Source organism: Falco peregrinus, chromosome 10 (assembly GCF_023634155.1).
Source record: "Falco peregrinus isolate bFalPer1 chromosome 10, bFalPer1.pri, whole genome shotgun sequence".
Lineage (NCBI taxonomy): Eukaryota > Metazoa > Chordata > Aves > Falconiformes > Falconidae > Falco > Falco peregrinus.
In genome coordinates, this window is record NC_073730.1 from 15,171,419 (window position 1) to 15,184,909 (window position 13,491).

Genomic DNA, 13,491 nt, shown 5'->3' on the forward strand with positions numbered 1-13,491 from the left:
GACATCCAAAGGGGAAACATACTAAATAATATATGAAATGTCAAGTCCACTGCAATGGCACTTTTAAACAATTTTTAGTTAGACATAAATAAATGAGATGTTCCCTCTTACTTGGACAACATCTGTGTTCAAAAACTGAACCTGATTTCTTTATGTAGAAACATAGATCTGCATCTACAGTGTACTGTATGGTAAAGTATTGCTTTCTGTCTCAGACATTGTTAGCCTTTGTTTTGACCACCAGCTAAAATGTTCAAGCCAGCTTTGCAATGTTTATCCAAATGTTTGTGCATTTTCCTGTGTTTCAGCCAAGTTCATAATACTTTACAAGTATTGATACCACTTGAAATCTTCTTGGTGTCAATTTATAAATGAATATAACATCTGCATCCCAGAATTAGATGTTAGTTCCTGATGTTCTTACCATGAGGGATGTGCAAATTACATCAGGATATGTTCTGATATTGCTAACAGAATGTTCTGGTTTTCTGTAGGAAATGCTATTAGGCCCATTGCCCTTCGCGCAGTGTCTGCCATAGCCCGTGCTCTCCCAGGATTTCCCATCTTAGCAACTGGAGGCATTGATTCTGCTGAAAGTGGGCTCCAGTTTCTGCACAGTGGGGCTTCTGTTTTACAGGTAACTTTTCTCTCTTTAAAACATTAAAATTAGAATAACTGTAATTAAAACCATAATGTATCTTCCTTTCAAACATTAGGATATTGGGGGGGTTATACCATTGAAAGGAATTTTCATGGTTTTAGCTTTGTGCTTCTTGCTGAGAGAGATTCATTTCAGATGGAGGAGGAGTTGCCAAAAGATGACTTTGGGTGTCACAGTACTAATCTGGAAAAAGGCTAGCATGACTATGTCATCACTTTTTTTCTCTGACCTACAGGATTTAAACTTAAAACATCTTTAAACAAGGTTGACACAGAGTTAAGCTTGAGATATGTGATCTTCCTTTATTCTCAGGTTTTGTCTTCTACAAAGAGCCTTTTTGAGGGGAGAGGGATTTTAAAGAGCACTACTTCGGTCCCGCTGGGAATCAGTTTAAAGTAACTCTTGCTTCTCCGGGCATCTGTGTCCCTTAAGCATGTTTATTGGAACAGGAGGTGTAGAGCCGTACCTCCTGCATAAGGTGCTGGCATTGGAGTGAGGTATCGGACTGCATACAGTGGTTGAGGCTGTTTACATTGTCTGATGGGTTGTTTTGAGGTCCTGGCCAGACTGGCATGGTTAGTTAGTCCCTGTCATGGAAGGATGTCTTGGTGGCCTGTTGTTATAGGAACCAGGAAATTGGTTGGAAATCAGCCCCTTAACTGCTCTACTAGGCATGTCAGGGCACCATTGCAGCATATCTAGAATGACTAAGGAGCAGGTGGTGTTTATGTTACACTGTTCCATTGTATATTGTTACATTCTAGTAGATACTCATCCCCTTTATCTGTGGTTCCCATCATAGATAACAGCAGCTGAGGATCCTGTGAATATCGGCTTTGTGTCACTCCATGGGATGGCTGCAGTGGTTTCATTCCCACAATTCACTGAGATTAAAATTAGATTTGGTGTGACCATCCTTCCTGCACAGCTATGGTGACTGCTGAGATTAGTCATTTGTTTGCTATGTTTCAGGGGAATAAATAAATAAATAAATAAATAAATAAATAAATAAATAAATAAATAAATAAATATAGGCCAGTGCAATGGTTTGGTTTGATGGGGTTTTTTAGTGCACATCAAAGTTAGCATCTCTGGGAGCTGAAGTAGAAGGCTACTACTTACTATGTTCTTTGGATTTATTAATACCAGTTCCTTTTTTTTTTTTAGTGTGTATTAGAATGCTTGAAACTCTTCTTTTCCCATGGGCAGACAAAAAGTCTGCCTTTCTTATGCAATGGTCTGAGAGCTTATTCCATATAAATACTAAGTAATGGTGCAAATTACAGAGCAGCATTTGTCTACAAAAACATAGGATTGGCAGGGGAATGGTTTTACTGCTATAGGTGCATTTCGTTTAATGCTAATAGAGATGCAGTTTTGATGGCTTTGTCTGTAACAATGTTATGTGAGCTGAACTACACAGAGTGGAATGATTTTCTGTTCTATGTCTGCTGTATCTGTTTCTGGATGACTGAAAATGAAGTTTTTTTATGTGATTTATGCACTTTTCCTTCATATAGACTGTGTAGCTGTCTTTTTTTTATTTTTTATTTTCTTTTCCTTTGGTTTGTCCCAATGGTAATGGGAAATGCTGAAATATAATTTAATGCAGACATCCCACTCAGCGCTCAAGAGAAAGAATATTGGATTTACAAAACATTAATTGTTGTTTTCTTTTTAGTAATAATCAAGTTCTCTGGAACTGACTTTCAGAAATTACTTGGATCTATACTGGTCTTCTGCACTTTACAGGACAATTTCTCTTTTCAACAGATTTTTCCCGGAGATGGTGAAAAAGCTCTTTTCTTGTCCTTAGGCTTCACCAGTTTAACTTAAATCATCTCTAGAACTGATTTTAAACTCCTCTGGATCAAGCCTATCCTCAGTTTGAGTGGCTTATTTCTGTTTCACTAAAGTAGAGAAGTCATTTAAACTAATCTGAGATAAATGGATTGTAAAGCTGCCATGTAGGTAAGGGTCTGAACTAGTTCAATTACTTTTATTTAAAAATAAGCCTTTAGTAAACTTCATGCAAGATTGTGAGTACAGGCCATAAATCTTTGCCTCATCTTGGGAAAGGCCAATGGAAGGAAAAGGAAATGAGTAATTTCTATAGACAGTCTTACAAGAAATACACTTGACTGGGACCAGACTGAAACTTTTATTTGCTGCTCAGGCAAGATATATTGTCATAGACAGAAGCAGGCGGCCTTATTTTCATGGGTCATCTTTGGAACATAATTAGGACTATGAGAATCATTGCTGTTTTCCCTCTTAACAAGGTTATATGAATAGCCAGCTAATATACTTTTCCCTGAATCCCATCTCTTGTCACTCACATGTCCTTGGTATCAAATGCCTAAGTTGTTCCTTCAATAGTCAAAACCTCTGCTGTTTATCCTAACAGCTTTGACAGTTCACTTCTGCTTTCTCAGTACCAAATCACAAAGCGAGTACAGAATTTGGAGATAGCATCAAATAAAGTGATCTACTGAGTGATTCACCATATTAGGATTCACTACACAGCAAGTCTCTAAGTGAGTAGAAGCTGGGACTGTACTGGGGGAATTGTGTATGCATCCCACAGCTTTATCTCAAGTATCTGCTTTGGACACTGTTGGAGGTGGTGCTGAATAGACACTCGGACTGACACAGTACCGCACGTTTTGTGATCTTACTTGATGTTTACAAAACCCTGAGGACACCTTATAACCAATCCAGAGGCAGAAAGCAAGCAGCCCGGGCTTTGGTGCTGCCGGAGTGAACTCTGTGTGCGGCTGTGCCAAATGAGGGTACTGCCACCGCTATCACTACCCTGTTACACAGAATAGCATGTGGGTGTTTCTTTGTTAGCAGTATTTGAAAAGGGTGGGGAGTGTCAGTTCATCCAGCTTCAAACACAGTCTGATATCACTGAGCAGCACAGGTTGTATGACCCATCCGCACAGCCCAGCTACAGCGCCGGGGAGGGCAGCACTTGCGTGGCCGTTGGGCTTCCCTTCATTTTGCCTAGACAAGAGTCCTGTGTCTTCTCTGCCATGAGAGGGGGGCATTCATGGGCTAAGATAATATGAAGGCATTGTGTGAGTTGATTTAATTGCGATGTGGCATATCTCTTAGAGAAGAGGCTTATGAATAATAAATGTACCTCCATTAAAAGCAAGATCAGGTTTTCCTCTGCAGCTATTTCACCTACAATCATTTCTCCATTATTTTTTCCAGTTGCTTTTATTTTCAAAATGTGGGGATTTATTTTCCATTTACAAAATCATCATGCACAGGAATGCAAGTCAGGAGTCAGGTGGTAAGCCATATTTTGATATATGCTATAACCATCTCAGGTGGTATTAAGCAAGCAGCTATACTAGGAAATGGTTTGGGGATAGAGTTTCAGTGTTTAAAGTGTGTTCTATCCCCTCCTTTAGAACATGGAAGGCAACATCTTAGTAATTTTACTGGCAAAAGGTTCATGTGTAAGAAACTCTTGCAGTTTTATATATATATAGATACAGAGATATCTAGATATAGAGATATAGATAACAAACTGGATCATTGTAGTCAGTATTAGCTGGGATTAAAATTTTGTACAGCAATTTAACAGTGTTCTTTCACTTCATGGACTTCAGAAACAGTTACAATAGGACCACATTTGTTTTTTAATTTTTCATTAAAAATGCTGAAACATAATTGTTCTTCCACTGATTCCATAGCATTATACTTTTTTGTAACATACCCAAATCCACCAATCCCTTTTCAGTACAGGCATGAAATTTGAAAAAATAACAACTTTATTTATGGAGATAATCCTGCACTCATTGCATACCAAAAGCTCTAGAAATGTCTAGCTGCATCTTTCTGAGGTACAGCTCATTACTATGGGCTTCTAGTGAGGCTGAAGTATTTTTTTTTTAATTTAAGTAAGCTTTTTTTAAAGCTCTCATTTATCAAAATAAGATGTATATCGGATTTTTTGCATCTTTTGCATCATGTATGTGATTTACCATGTCACATTGATGGTTTGTTAGATTTTTGCAAAGCTTTGAAAGAGACATACATTTTTCAAAGTCATCTCACTGTAGGAAATTAAAAATGGAGACAATTATAGAAAATTCCAGTGGAAAGAGAAAACGCATTATAGAAAAAGCAATAAAAGCGTAAAAATATTAAAGTAAAAATCACTTCACAGTAGCCTGTATGATTCAATTGTAGATCAATATTGTGTAGTTAATGCATTAGCAGTAGAGCATTAATTTGCAATTACCGCAGGTGATCTGATCCTCTGTGTTCTGTCCATTGACATAAATGACCTTTTGTTGAAAGAGATTCTGTAGTCATTATTTCTAGCAGATGTAGCAAAAAAAAGGTAGAACAAAGGGGTGCTTTCTGAACTATACTTGTTTCATGGTAGAGTCTCTTTACATTATATTCTGGCATGGAATACTTTTGTTAATCTTGAATATTGGTCATTAACTTGTAAAGAATATGGGTTCCTTTTCAAGCAAATTTCTTTTCTTACAAAATATGGAGGTCACATGTGTCCTGTTTTGCTCCAAACGGATGTATAAGGGTCTCTACATAGCAATGATTTAAAATCCACCCATATAATGGTGGATAGAAATGTGCTACATTCCTGCCTGTAGCTTTGCCCCAAGCCCTGTTTCAGACCAACCTTCACCCATCTCCCACTTGCCCTGAACGGGATGTAGTACCTTGCATTCCTGTTCCTACAGGAATTCCTGCAGTCTTCACCATGTTATATTTGGTCCATGCACACCTGCTGCCTCCAGACCTTGCACCATGACCCTCCTTGTTTCTCAGGCAAGGGACTAAGGTGGGAATATACCTCACCTCAGAGCCAGAGCTGCTGTCATGCTGGAGCTGGCCCATGCCCTTCTCTCCTGCCCCACACCAGCTGTGTAGGATACCTAAGGGATCTGAAGAACAAAACTATTCAGGAAGTATGACAGCCCATGACAGGAAAGCAATAGTTTTACCTCTGCAAGATAAAATCTCCCCCCAACACAGAATGCCGTTGATTTTATAAGAATACTTGTCTTTTTTGTAATGTTTTCAAGGAACATTCCTGTTGGTACCTCTTTGGAGGCAGAGTCTCAAGGGATTCAGGACAGTTTGATCATTATTTTTTCTTCAGCAGGCTTTTTACTGAAGCACTTAGCTGAGGGATTTTTATAACAGCAGGATGGTCCTTTGTGTTTGAATAAACAAGCTTTTCCATAACAAAATAGTGGGACTTGAACTATGAGAGAGCATTATTGTATTTGTGCAAATGTGAAACCCTGTGAGGAACCCTTCTACATTGTATAAAATGTCCTGGGTATCAGAAAATAACAGCAAGGCTCTGAAAATACAATCACTGTGAAATGACAGGGGAAAAAAATACCTTTTCATAAACATTTTGTCACATCTTAATATTTAGATGTTACCATTTTCTCCACCCCAATCTCAAAAAAAACCCAACCCACCTGCAAAAACCCATGAAGTAAAGGTATGCTGTAATCATTTACCATATTTTTCCCCATTTTGTTTTTTATTTTCATTAAGGTCTCTGATGCAGTTTCTCTATGATTTTTTACAGCTACAGAACTGCAAAGTACAGAGCTTGTTCTGCATGTACTTAATTAGTGTTGTTTTAAACCCATCTTGGTGTCTAGATGAGGCCAAAAAAATTCTCATCCAGGAATTACAGTTTATGCCATTTAATGGTATGGAGAGTGAAAAAGTAAGAGGTTGAAAACATGGGAGTGCAGAGTAGGGCAGTGATGGAGCAGGCTATTTTTTTACAATTCCAAGTCAAGTTTTTGATGACACTTGGGAAAAAATATATTTTGTCTTGTAACAAAAAGTGATTTTGAGTGGTCAGTATTTTCCTTGCGTCTAATCTCAGCTCTGTGCAAGGAGAATGAAATCAGGTGGGTGGCTGCAAGTCTTAAACACCCACAGGGTGCCATCGGTGTGGCAGAGAAGGCTGGACTTCTCCTGCTTGGACTCACCAAGTGCCCACCCTTCCTATGCCCCCAGCTCATCCTTACACCCGTGCCTGGGAGGCACAGAGGCAGAAGGCTTTGCTTTGTGCCAGTTGCAGAGTGGTCTGTGGGTGGATAGATCTGAAAAGGGACACACTTTGACACCAGCTGGACACCCTGAAGTTTCTGATGCAGGCTGTGGCTCAAGGGGTAGAACAACAAAGCCTTTCTGTACAACGCTGTCCATGATACAGAGAAGTTAAAATGTTGGACCTAATTCTTCTTGCCAATTAAACTGATGACTGAAGAATAGACTGCTGGATGCAGTGGCAGGCCACCAAAACGATACAAGACGAGATTCAAGGGTTGTCTCTTTAAATCCACCAACAATTTTAAGGACCAAAAATACCATTTCAGGCAAAACCACTTATCAGATTTAAGTGCTTTGAGATAAATGTAGTCTCATGTAGAAACAGCAAGTTTTAGCCCGTATTTCCAAAGAAGGTTGATATGTTTTTATATGTCCTTTTGAGTATCATCAGTCACATTTGAGCTTTTGGGCCATTTTCACTGAAATTTGCCAAAAGATAGAAAGTATTTTGCTATAGCAGGTTTTGAGACAACAAAAAAGTCAGGCAGGGGAGAGCGCATACCTGCATTCCTTCACTGTAAGCACAAGCGTGCTATGAGCTCACCTTTATTAGACCTCTGAGAATCCACATGGGACAGTGCTGTTAGGACTCTGTCAGCCACAGGAAAGGCTTTAATTGGCAGTCACACCTTATTAGACGTCAGAGAACCCAACCAGGAGACACAGAGCTGCTGGAAGCCAGATATCATTAGCTCCGCTGCTCACAGAGCTGCATGCTTAAAAAAGTCTTCAATGGACGCAGCACTGAATGGAGTGGCCCTTCTCTGAAGAGCTGAAATTTACAGTACGTGCAGAAACAAAAGAGGGAACAAAGTGCTCTTTGAACATGTCAACCTAGAAGAAAAACAAATGTGAGAGAGAGAAGAGTTGGGACAGGCATACTCAAGCGATCACTTCTGATAAACATTTCATTGTTTTCTGCTTTTGTCTTAGCTCAGTGCTAATTACAGAAACTCAACTTGTTCTGTCTGTCTGTGCTAATAAAAAAACGTCATTAGAGGACTGCCACGCTTGCTCCATTACAGATGCTTGGGATGGGAATTGCTAATTGATAATGAAAACTTTCTGTGAGCATTGCTTTTAATGGACATCTGAATTTGTCAAAGAGCAATCTAGAAAGTTTTTTGGTTATAGTTGGAAAACAGTATCAAATTAGAACAAGTTTTCATTATTGATTTTTACTTTTATTATCTTGCCACCTTTAATGAAAAGTTGCAATATTCAAATCAGGACTAAACTCTAAGCTAATAATGCCTTTCATTTTGTGCAGTTTTGCAGTAGTTTTACATTTTATTTTGAGCTGCTTATGGGACTTATCTATTAGCTTTCCTTTATTTCTGCTCATTTCACCAGCTAGTAAATGAGGTCTACATAGATAGGATTGTTATTTCATAAATCTGTAAGAATGAATCCAAGCTCGTTCTATAACAGTTGCTATTTGTCATTCTTATAATGGATTCTCATGCAAAGTAGGTTTAACTATCACTGAATGATAATAATTATTTAATAACAATTAGGTCTCAGTTGAGCATCAGTTCAAATGCTGTCCTATACCAGCCACTCCCAGCCTCTGTAGAGGATTTGTTCTCTGCTCTTACACCTGGGGACACTGAGCCGTCTTCTCCTTCCTCTTCTGCCCAGGGGTCTACCCTGCTTCCCTGGGTCTGGTGCCATGGGACTTTTAATGGTTGAAGAGATGTGAAGAATAATTGCTTCGGCAACATGCTCTCTCCATCTCTCCCAAAGATCCACAACATTGCTTGTCTTTCCAAAAGCCACTACTGCTGCACCTATTTTTGATGTGGATTCACGCTGCAGGTGTGGGTTCCTGCTGCTGCTATCTTACTGAACAAACACAGAGCTGTCCTCCCTGTTAGATAAAACCACATGGTGTGAATTGACATCTAGTGAGTTTTGTTTAAAAGTTTACAATGTAAAAGCAATATGGAGATGCATCTTCAAAGGAGGCTGAGTTAAGTGTTGAAGAAATTGTGGCCAAGTCGTTTTACTCAGCTCAGGTTGCTTTCAGACATGAAACTAGCTCTGTTGTAGACAGGGTTCCCCTTGTGTACCAATGTGGAGGTGACTGGAAATTGAATCTGAAAATGTACGCAGCTCCTTGTTGGATATTGAAAATGTAAATAGAAGGAAGGATAAGCACAGTGGAAAATGATGAGTTTCTTTTTTCCTTACTGCCATCTCAAATAATTACTTAGGGAATTTCCTGTGTTTTGTTTTAAATTATATGTATTGTAACTGCAGGGGACTTGTTTTTCAAAAAGGGGAAAGCGTAAAACATTCAGGATTGCAAAGCTTTTCTGTCAGAGAAGTTTTTCTCAGAAATGTTATGGGTCATACAAAGAAAGTACGCATGTAAGAAATTTTCCTTTTTTTGTATAGTGGCAGCTCTGTTATCTTTCAGTCAGAGGCTGTAGCTGGCAGTGAAAGGAAGACAGGGAGAGCAAGCAGTGGAGGAGCTGTGCTCAGGGAAGGCATGGTCCTAGAGTTCATGCCGGCAGAGGCACGCACAGCTGTGCAGCTTGGCTCAGGCTCCATGCAGGGCTCGCTGGAGTTTGGTGACTGACCTGCCGATTTTCCCAGTGGTAGAAAAATCTTTTTTTCTGCCCAGGAAGGAGGCAGCAATCTGGGAATATGAGCCCTGATGCCTTTTTTGAAGTTCTTTTCCTACTGCAACACAAGCCCCCTGACACAACTTGATATGGCTGGCAAGAGGTCCTTTTATCCATGCAATTTGAATGAAAGAAACAGACAGAGAAACCATTTTTCTGAAGCTGGCAGTAGTTTAAGAAAGGGTTTAACTTCCTTCAATACCTGAGTTATGTCACTGCTTTTCTTGCTGGTATTTATTATTTGGAAAGAGATAGGTAAAACAATCCCTAAGGAAAAGTGGAAGTGGGTTTTTATCTCAGACACGAAGGACTCGGAGGGTCAGAACTATTTTATTCACATGAATCTCACTCTTCAATGGACACAGCAGCTGCTGCACAAATTCGTACAGGCAAGCTGATAAAGGATGAAAGTAATTTTAGCTGAAATAAAATGTGAGAGTACTGGAGGGAAAGACTCACAAGGATGAGGGGTTAATCATTGCAGGACTGAACTGAGATTCCAAAATGGAAAAATTGCTTTTCTCTTTGATTTTGAGAGGTCTGCAGCTTTCAAAATTCTGATCACAGGAGGATGTCCCTCAGTAGATGGTTCTCATTAGAGTTTGTTGAAAACTTCTTTGAGGAAACTGTTTTTCATTGACAAATTTCCTTTAATCAAAGTAGATCTGGGTTCAAGTCCCTGCTGTATCTAATTTAGAGTGTCCTGGGGTGAAGAAAGCTGAAGCTTTACCCTGGATCTGTTATGCATTATAGGACCTGAGTATTACCAATGATCAGGAAATAATTATTCTGTCACAGGGAAGTTTAAGGATGGAAAGGTTTTCCAGTTTAATAATCAAAATTCTAAAAATGTGTGGAATTAAGAAATTTAAAGAAAAGAAATATTATTTGGGTGAATGAAATCTATGTTTCAATCATTTTGCAACATGTTTTAGTTTTGACCTTTTCATTCCAATTAACTTGGATTGCAAAACAGACATTTTCAAGTTAAATGGAGCCATTGCATTCCATGTTGTCAAACAGCACATATTGGTAATTCTGAAACTCTTTTCCACACATTTTTCAGAACACAGTTCTTTTCTGAAAAGTGTACTTTCCTAGAACCACACTCACTTCTGACAAATATGCCTTTCCAAAAATGGAATAATGGACCAGCTCCAGTCCGGAGAGGATGGTGCTCCTGTTGCTTAGCTCTCAGAAAACAAAATCTTAAAAGCACTGCTACCTTCTGACTAAATGTGTTATGTTACTTCATGACTTTTAACATCAAACCACCAGATCTGAGTGATTTAACTGATACCTGCTTTAGAAATATCTTTGGAGGAGCTGGAGGATGCCATTCATGGAAATAAGTCGAGTATACATCTGCCTGGCACAGCTGCTGATGCTGTACCAGCAGCTGAAGAACCACTGGGAGAACTGAAGGATTTCATTTTTCACAACAGTACTTAGAGAGGTGAGACCTTTGGGTGTTAATAAATGAAATGTGAAGTGATATTCAACATATATTTAAAGATAGTTGTAGAGCCTCTATATGTGATTGGACTGTTTACACAGGGGAGTTGGTTCATCTGCGTTCAAAGATATCTTACATTTTGTAGATCTACAATGCAATGATACAATTTGCTATAGATGGCTGATTATGAGGCTGTTTCCCACACTCCTCAATGCTCAAGGAATGTAGAATCATATTTGTTTTCTTAGGAAAGATGATCATGATCAACACTTTTATCAGTGTGTGCCCACCTACTGCAAAAAGGTCCACTTTGTAGTTCCAAGAACTGACAGAATGCTTTAGTGAGATAAGGAAATATAACCATTCCTCTAGGGGTGGTTGACAGGGGGGAAAAAAAGAATTACCTCAGGGAGTCTTCTGAAAATTCTTGATTTCTTCCATTTTTCCCCTCTCAAAGACATGGGATACAAAATTGCATCATTCAGAGTCCCTTGATAAGTACGTTTCCCACTCCCAAACACTGTTTAGCTATTTAGATCAAAGATACATTAATTGGCAGAGAGGAACTTAAGGGGAGAAAAAATACTTTTGAGTAGGCTAGGAATTAATGTGTCAGATAACATTCCTGAAGGATCCCTTACAGTGCTCTTATCCCCTGCCGTGCCCATGTCTGATAGGTGGCTAATGGATTCTGGACTTTTTTTCTCTTCCTTCATTGTTGGCCACTCACATTTGCCCAAGGTTGCTGAAGTGCAACACACAAAGAAGGTCTGTCTTTCACCCCCAAAAATCAGGTCTCTGGGGTTGCTGTGCCTGTGGGAGTAATAGTCACCTTGGTGCTGGGGAGGCTTTCATTAGATCCTGTCTCAGGAGGCTGCCGTGGCTTCAACACAAGCTGTATGGCTCTTCTTGCTGCCCAGCTACTGCATCCTTGCTTCCTTACCTGTGGTCCCTGCCTTGATGCTCCATAAATGTCAGCTCAGCTCAGCTCTGCTCAACACCTTGTCAGTGTTATGTTGTCCTGTTGTAGAGAGGATCCAAGGTATACAGGAGATAGAGCTCTTACCCTGAAAACTTGTCTGGCATGGACTGGAGACCTTCTCCTTTTAACACATTTTGAGCTCCCCTACTTGCTGACATTAGCCTGTATTTCTGGTTAGAATGACATTTTACCTCAAGCTTGTCTGATGAATTCACTTGAGGTATAACAAAATAACCGAAATACTTCATTATTGACACCCACATGACATCAGACCATCCAGTTATATTTTTTTGTATGTATAGATTTCTTAAGCCCTATGTGAATGGTTGCCTATTCAGCAGAGCCTGGAGTTGTTGGCATCTTTGAATGTTTCTTCTGCGTGTTGCCCCTCAAGTATCACTAGTAAGCCCTCAGCTCATTAGGACTTCAAGTCTAGGACTTGGTAAAAAAGATTATGTGGATTTTTCCCACAATTCAGACAATTCATTGACATAGTATTTGAGTCCTTCAAACTACTTTCTGAAAGCCATATTAGACTTTGGAACAAATAGTAGTTCATTAGTTCATGTATATTAGCTCAGTTCTAATGTTTTAAAAAGGCTATCAACTATCATCCAAATCAGTTTTGCATCTTGATCCAGTATCTGAAGCCTTGTTAAGGAACATCCCATCTGCTAACCTATCTCTCTAGAGTCATTTAAGCAGCTAATGTGAATGAATCAAATCATTCCATCTGTACTGTATCAATATTTGGGAAGCTTTTTCTTAGTTACAGATTTGTTCTTTAAAACAAAGAATCTCATTTTTTTCCAGACAGTGTACCACATTGTCTGATAATCCACTTCCCCTACTGTTCTTAACCCTGCAGTCCTCTAGCAAAAGTAATAATTGCTGATAGAAAGGGTAATTTAGGCTATGCATTTAATATGCTGGTAAGTCAATGTTCAATGAGACATGGGGAGGAACAACCACTGTTACACAGGCATCCTTTCCATAGATATTGGTATCCTGAAGATCTTAAGTACAGAAACCCCTCTCAGAGGAGATTTTATTTGTCTGCTTACTCTCACATCACAGCTTTTGCCACATTACTGTGAGTACTGTGCCAGACAGCCAATGCTGAACGTACTGCTTTTTACTTTGTAGATCTGGGCACATCTGAATCATTGTACAGGGACTAAAAAACATACATTTTGATTTCCATAGACAAGAGCTATGCAGCATGAAGATTGCGTGGCCCAGAAAGTTCTCCCTTTAGCTGAGTCAATTTTGCTAGTTGCTTTTGAGAATAAATTTTAAATTGTATGTATGCCTCACCCAGATAATAATCATACTCCTGCCCACTAAAATGAAATAGATTTTCTTAAGGCTATCTATCCATATGGAAACCCAGGTGGGTACAAACAAAATCCTTCCTGAACTACCTTGCATTCATTTACAATTCCAGTCTTTTTCCACCAGATTCTTAATCAGTAGGGACTAATCAAAAGAGCAGTAGCCTCAGCTAGTATGAAAAACAGCTTAGGGTCATTCATAAATGCATCTCTAACAGGAAGGTGGATTTATGTCTGTAATACTATCAGGAAGAATTTTTAATACAAAAAGAAAGCTTCTATAAAAAGATGAT

At 39.1% G+C, this 13,491-nt stretch overlaps 1 protein-coding gene across 1 annotated transcript in view; it reads left to right on the forward strand.

Annotated features, from left to right (window-relative positions):
* Positions 1 to 13,491, forward strand: part of DPYD (dihydropyrimidine dehydrogenase) — a 367,955-nt gene that overhangs the window by 295,449 nt on the left and 59,015 nt on the right. Inside the window, exon 19 of the mRNA XM_055815469.1 lies at positions 495 to 637. Within this exon, the coding sequence (XP_055671444.1) occupies positions 495 to 637 (143 nt within the window). The remainder of the gene's footprint in view (positions 1 to 494; positions 638 to 13,491) is intronic.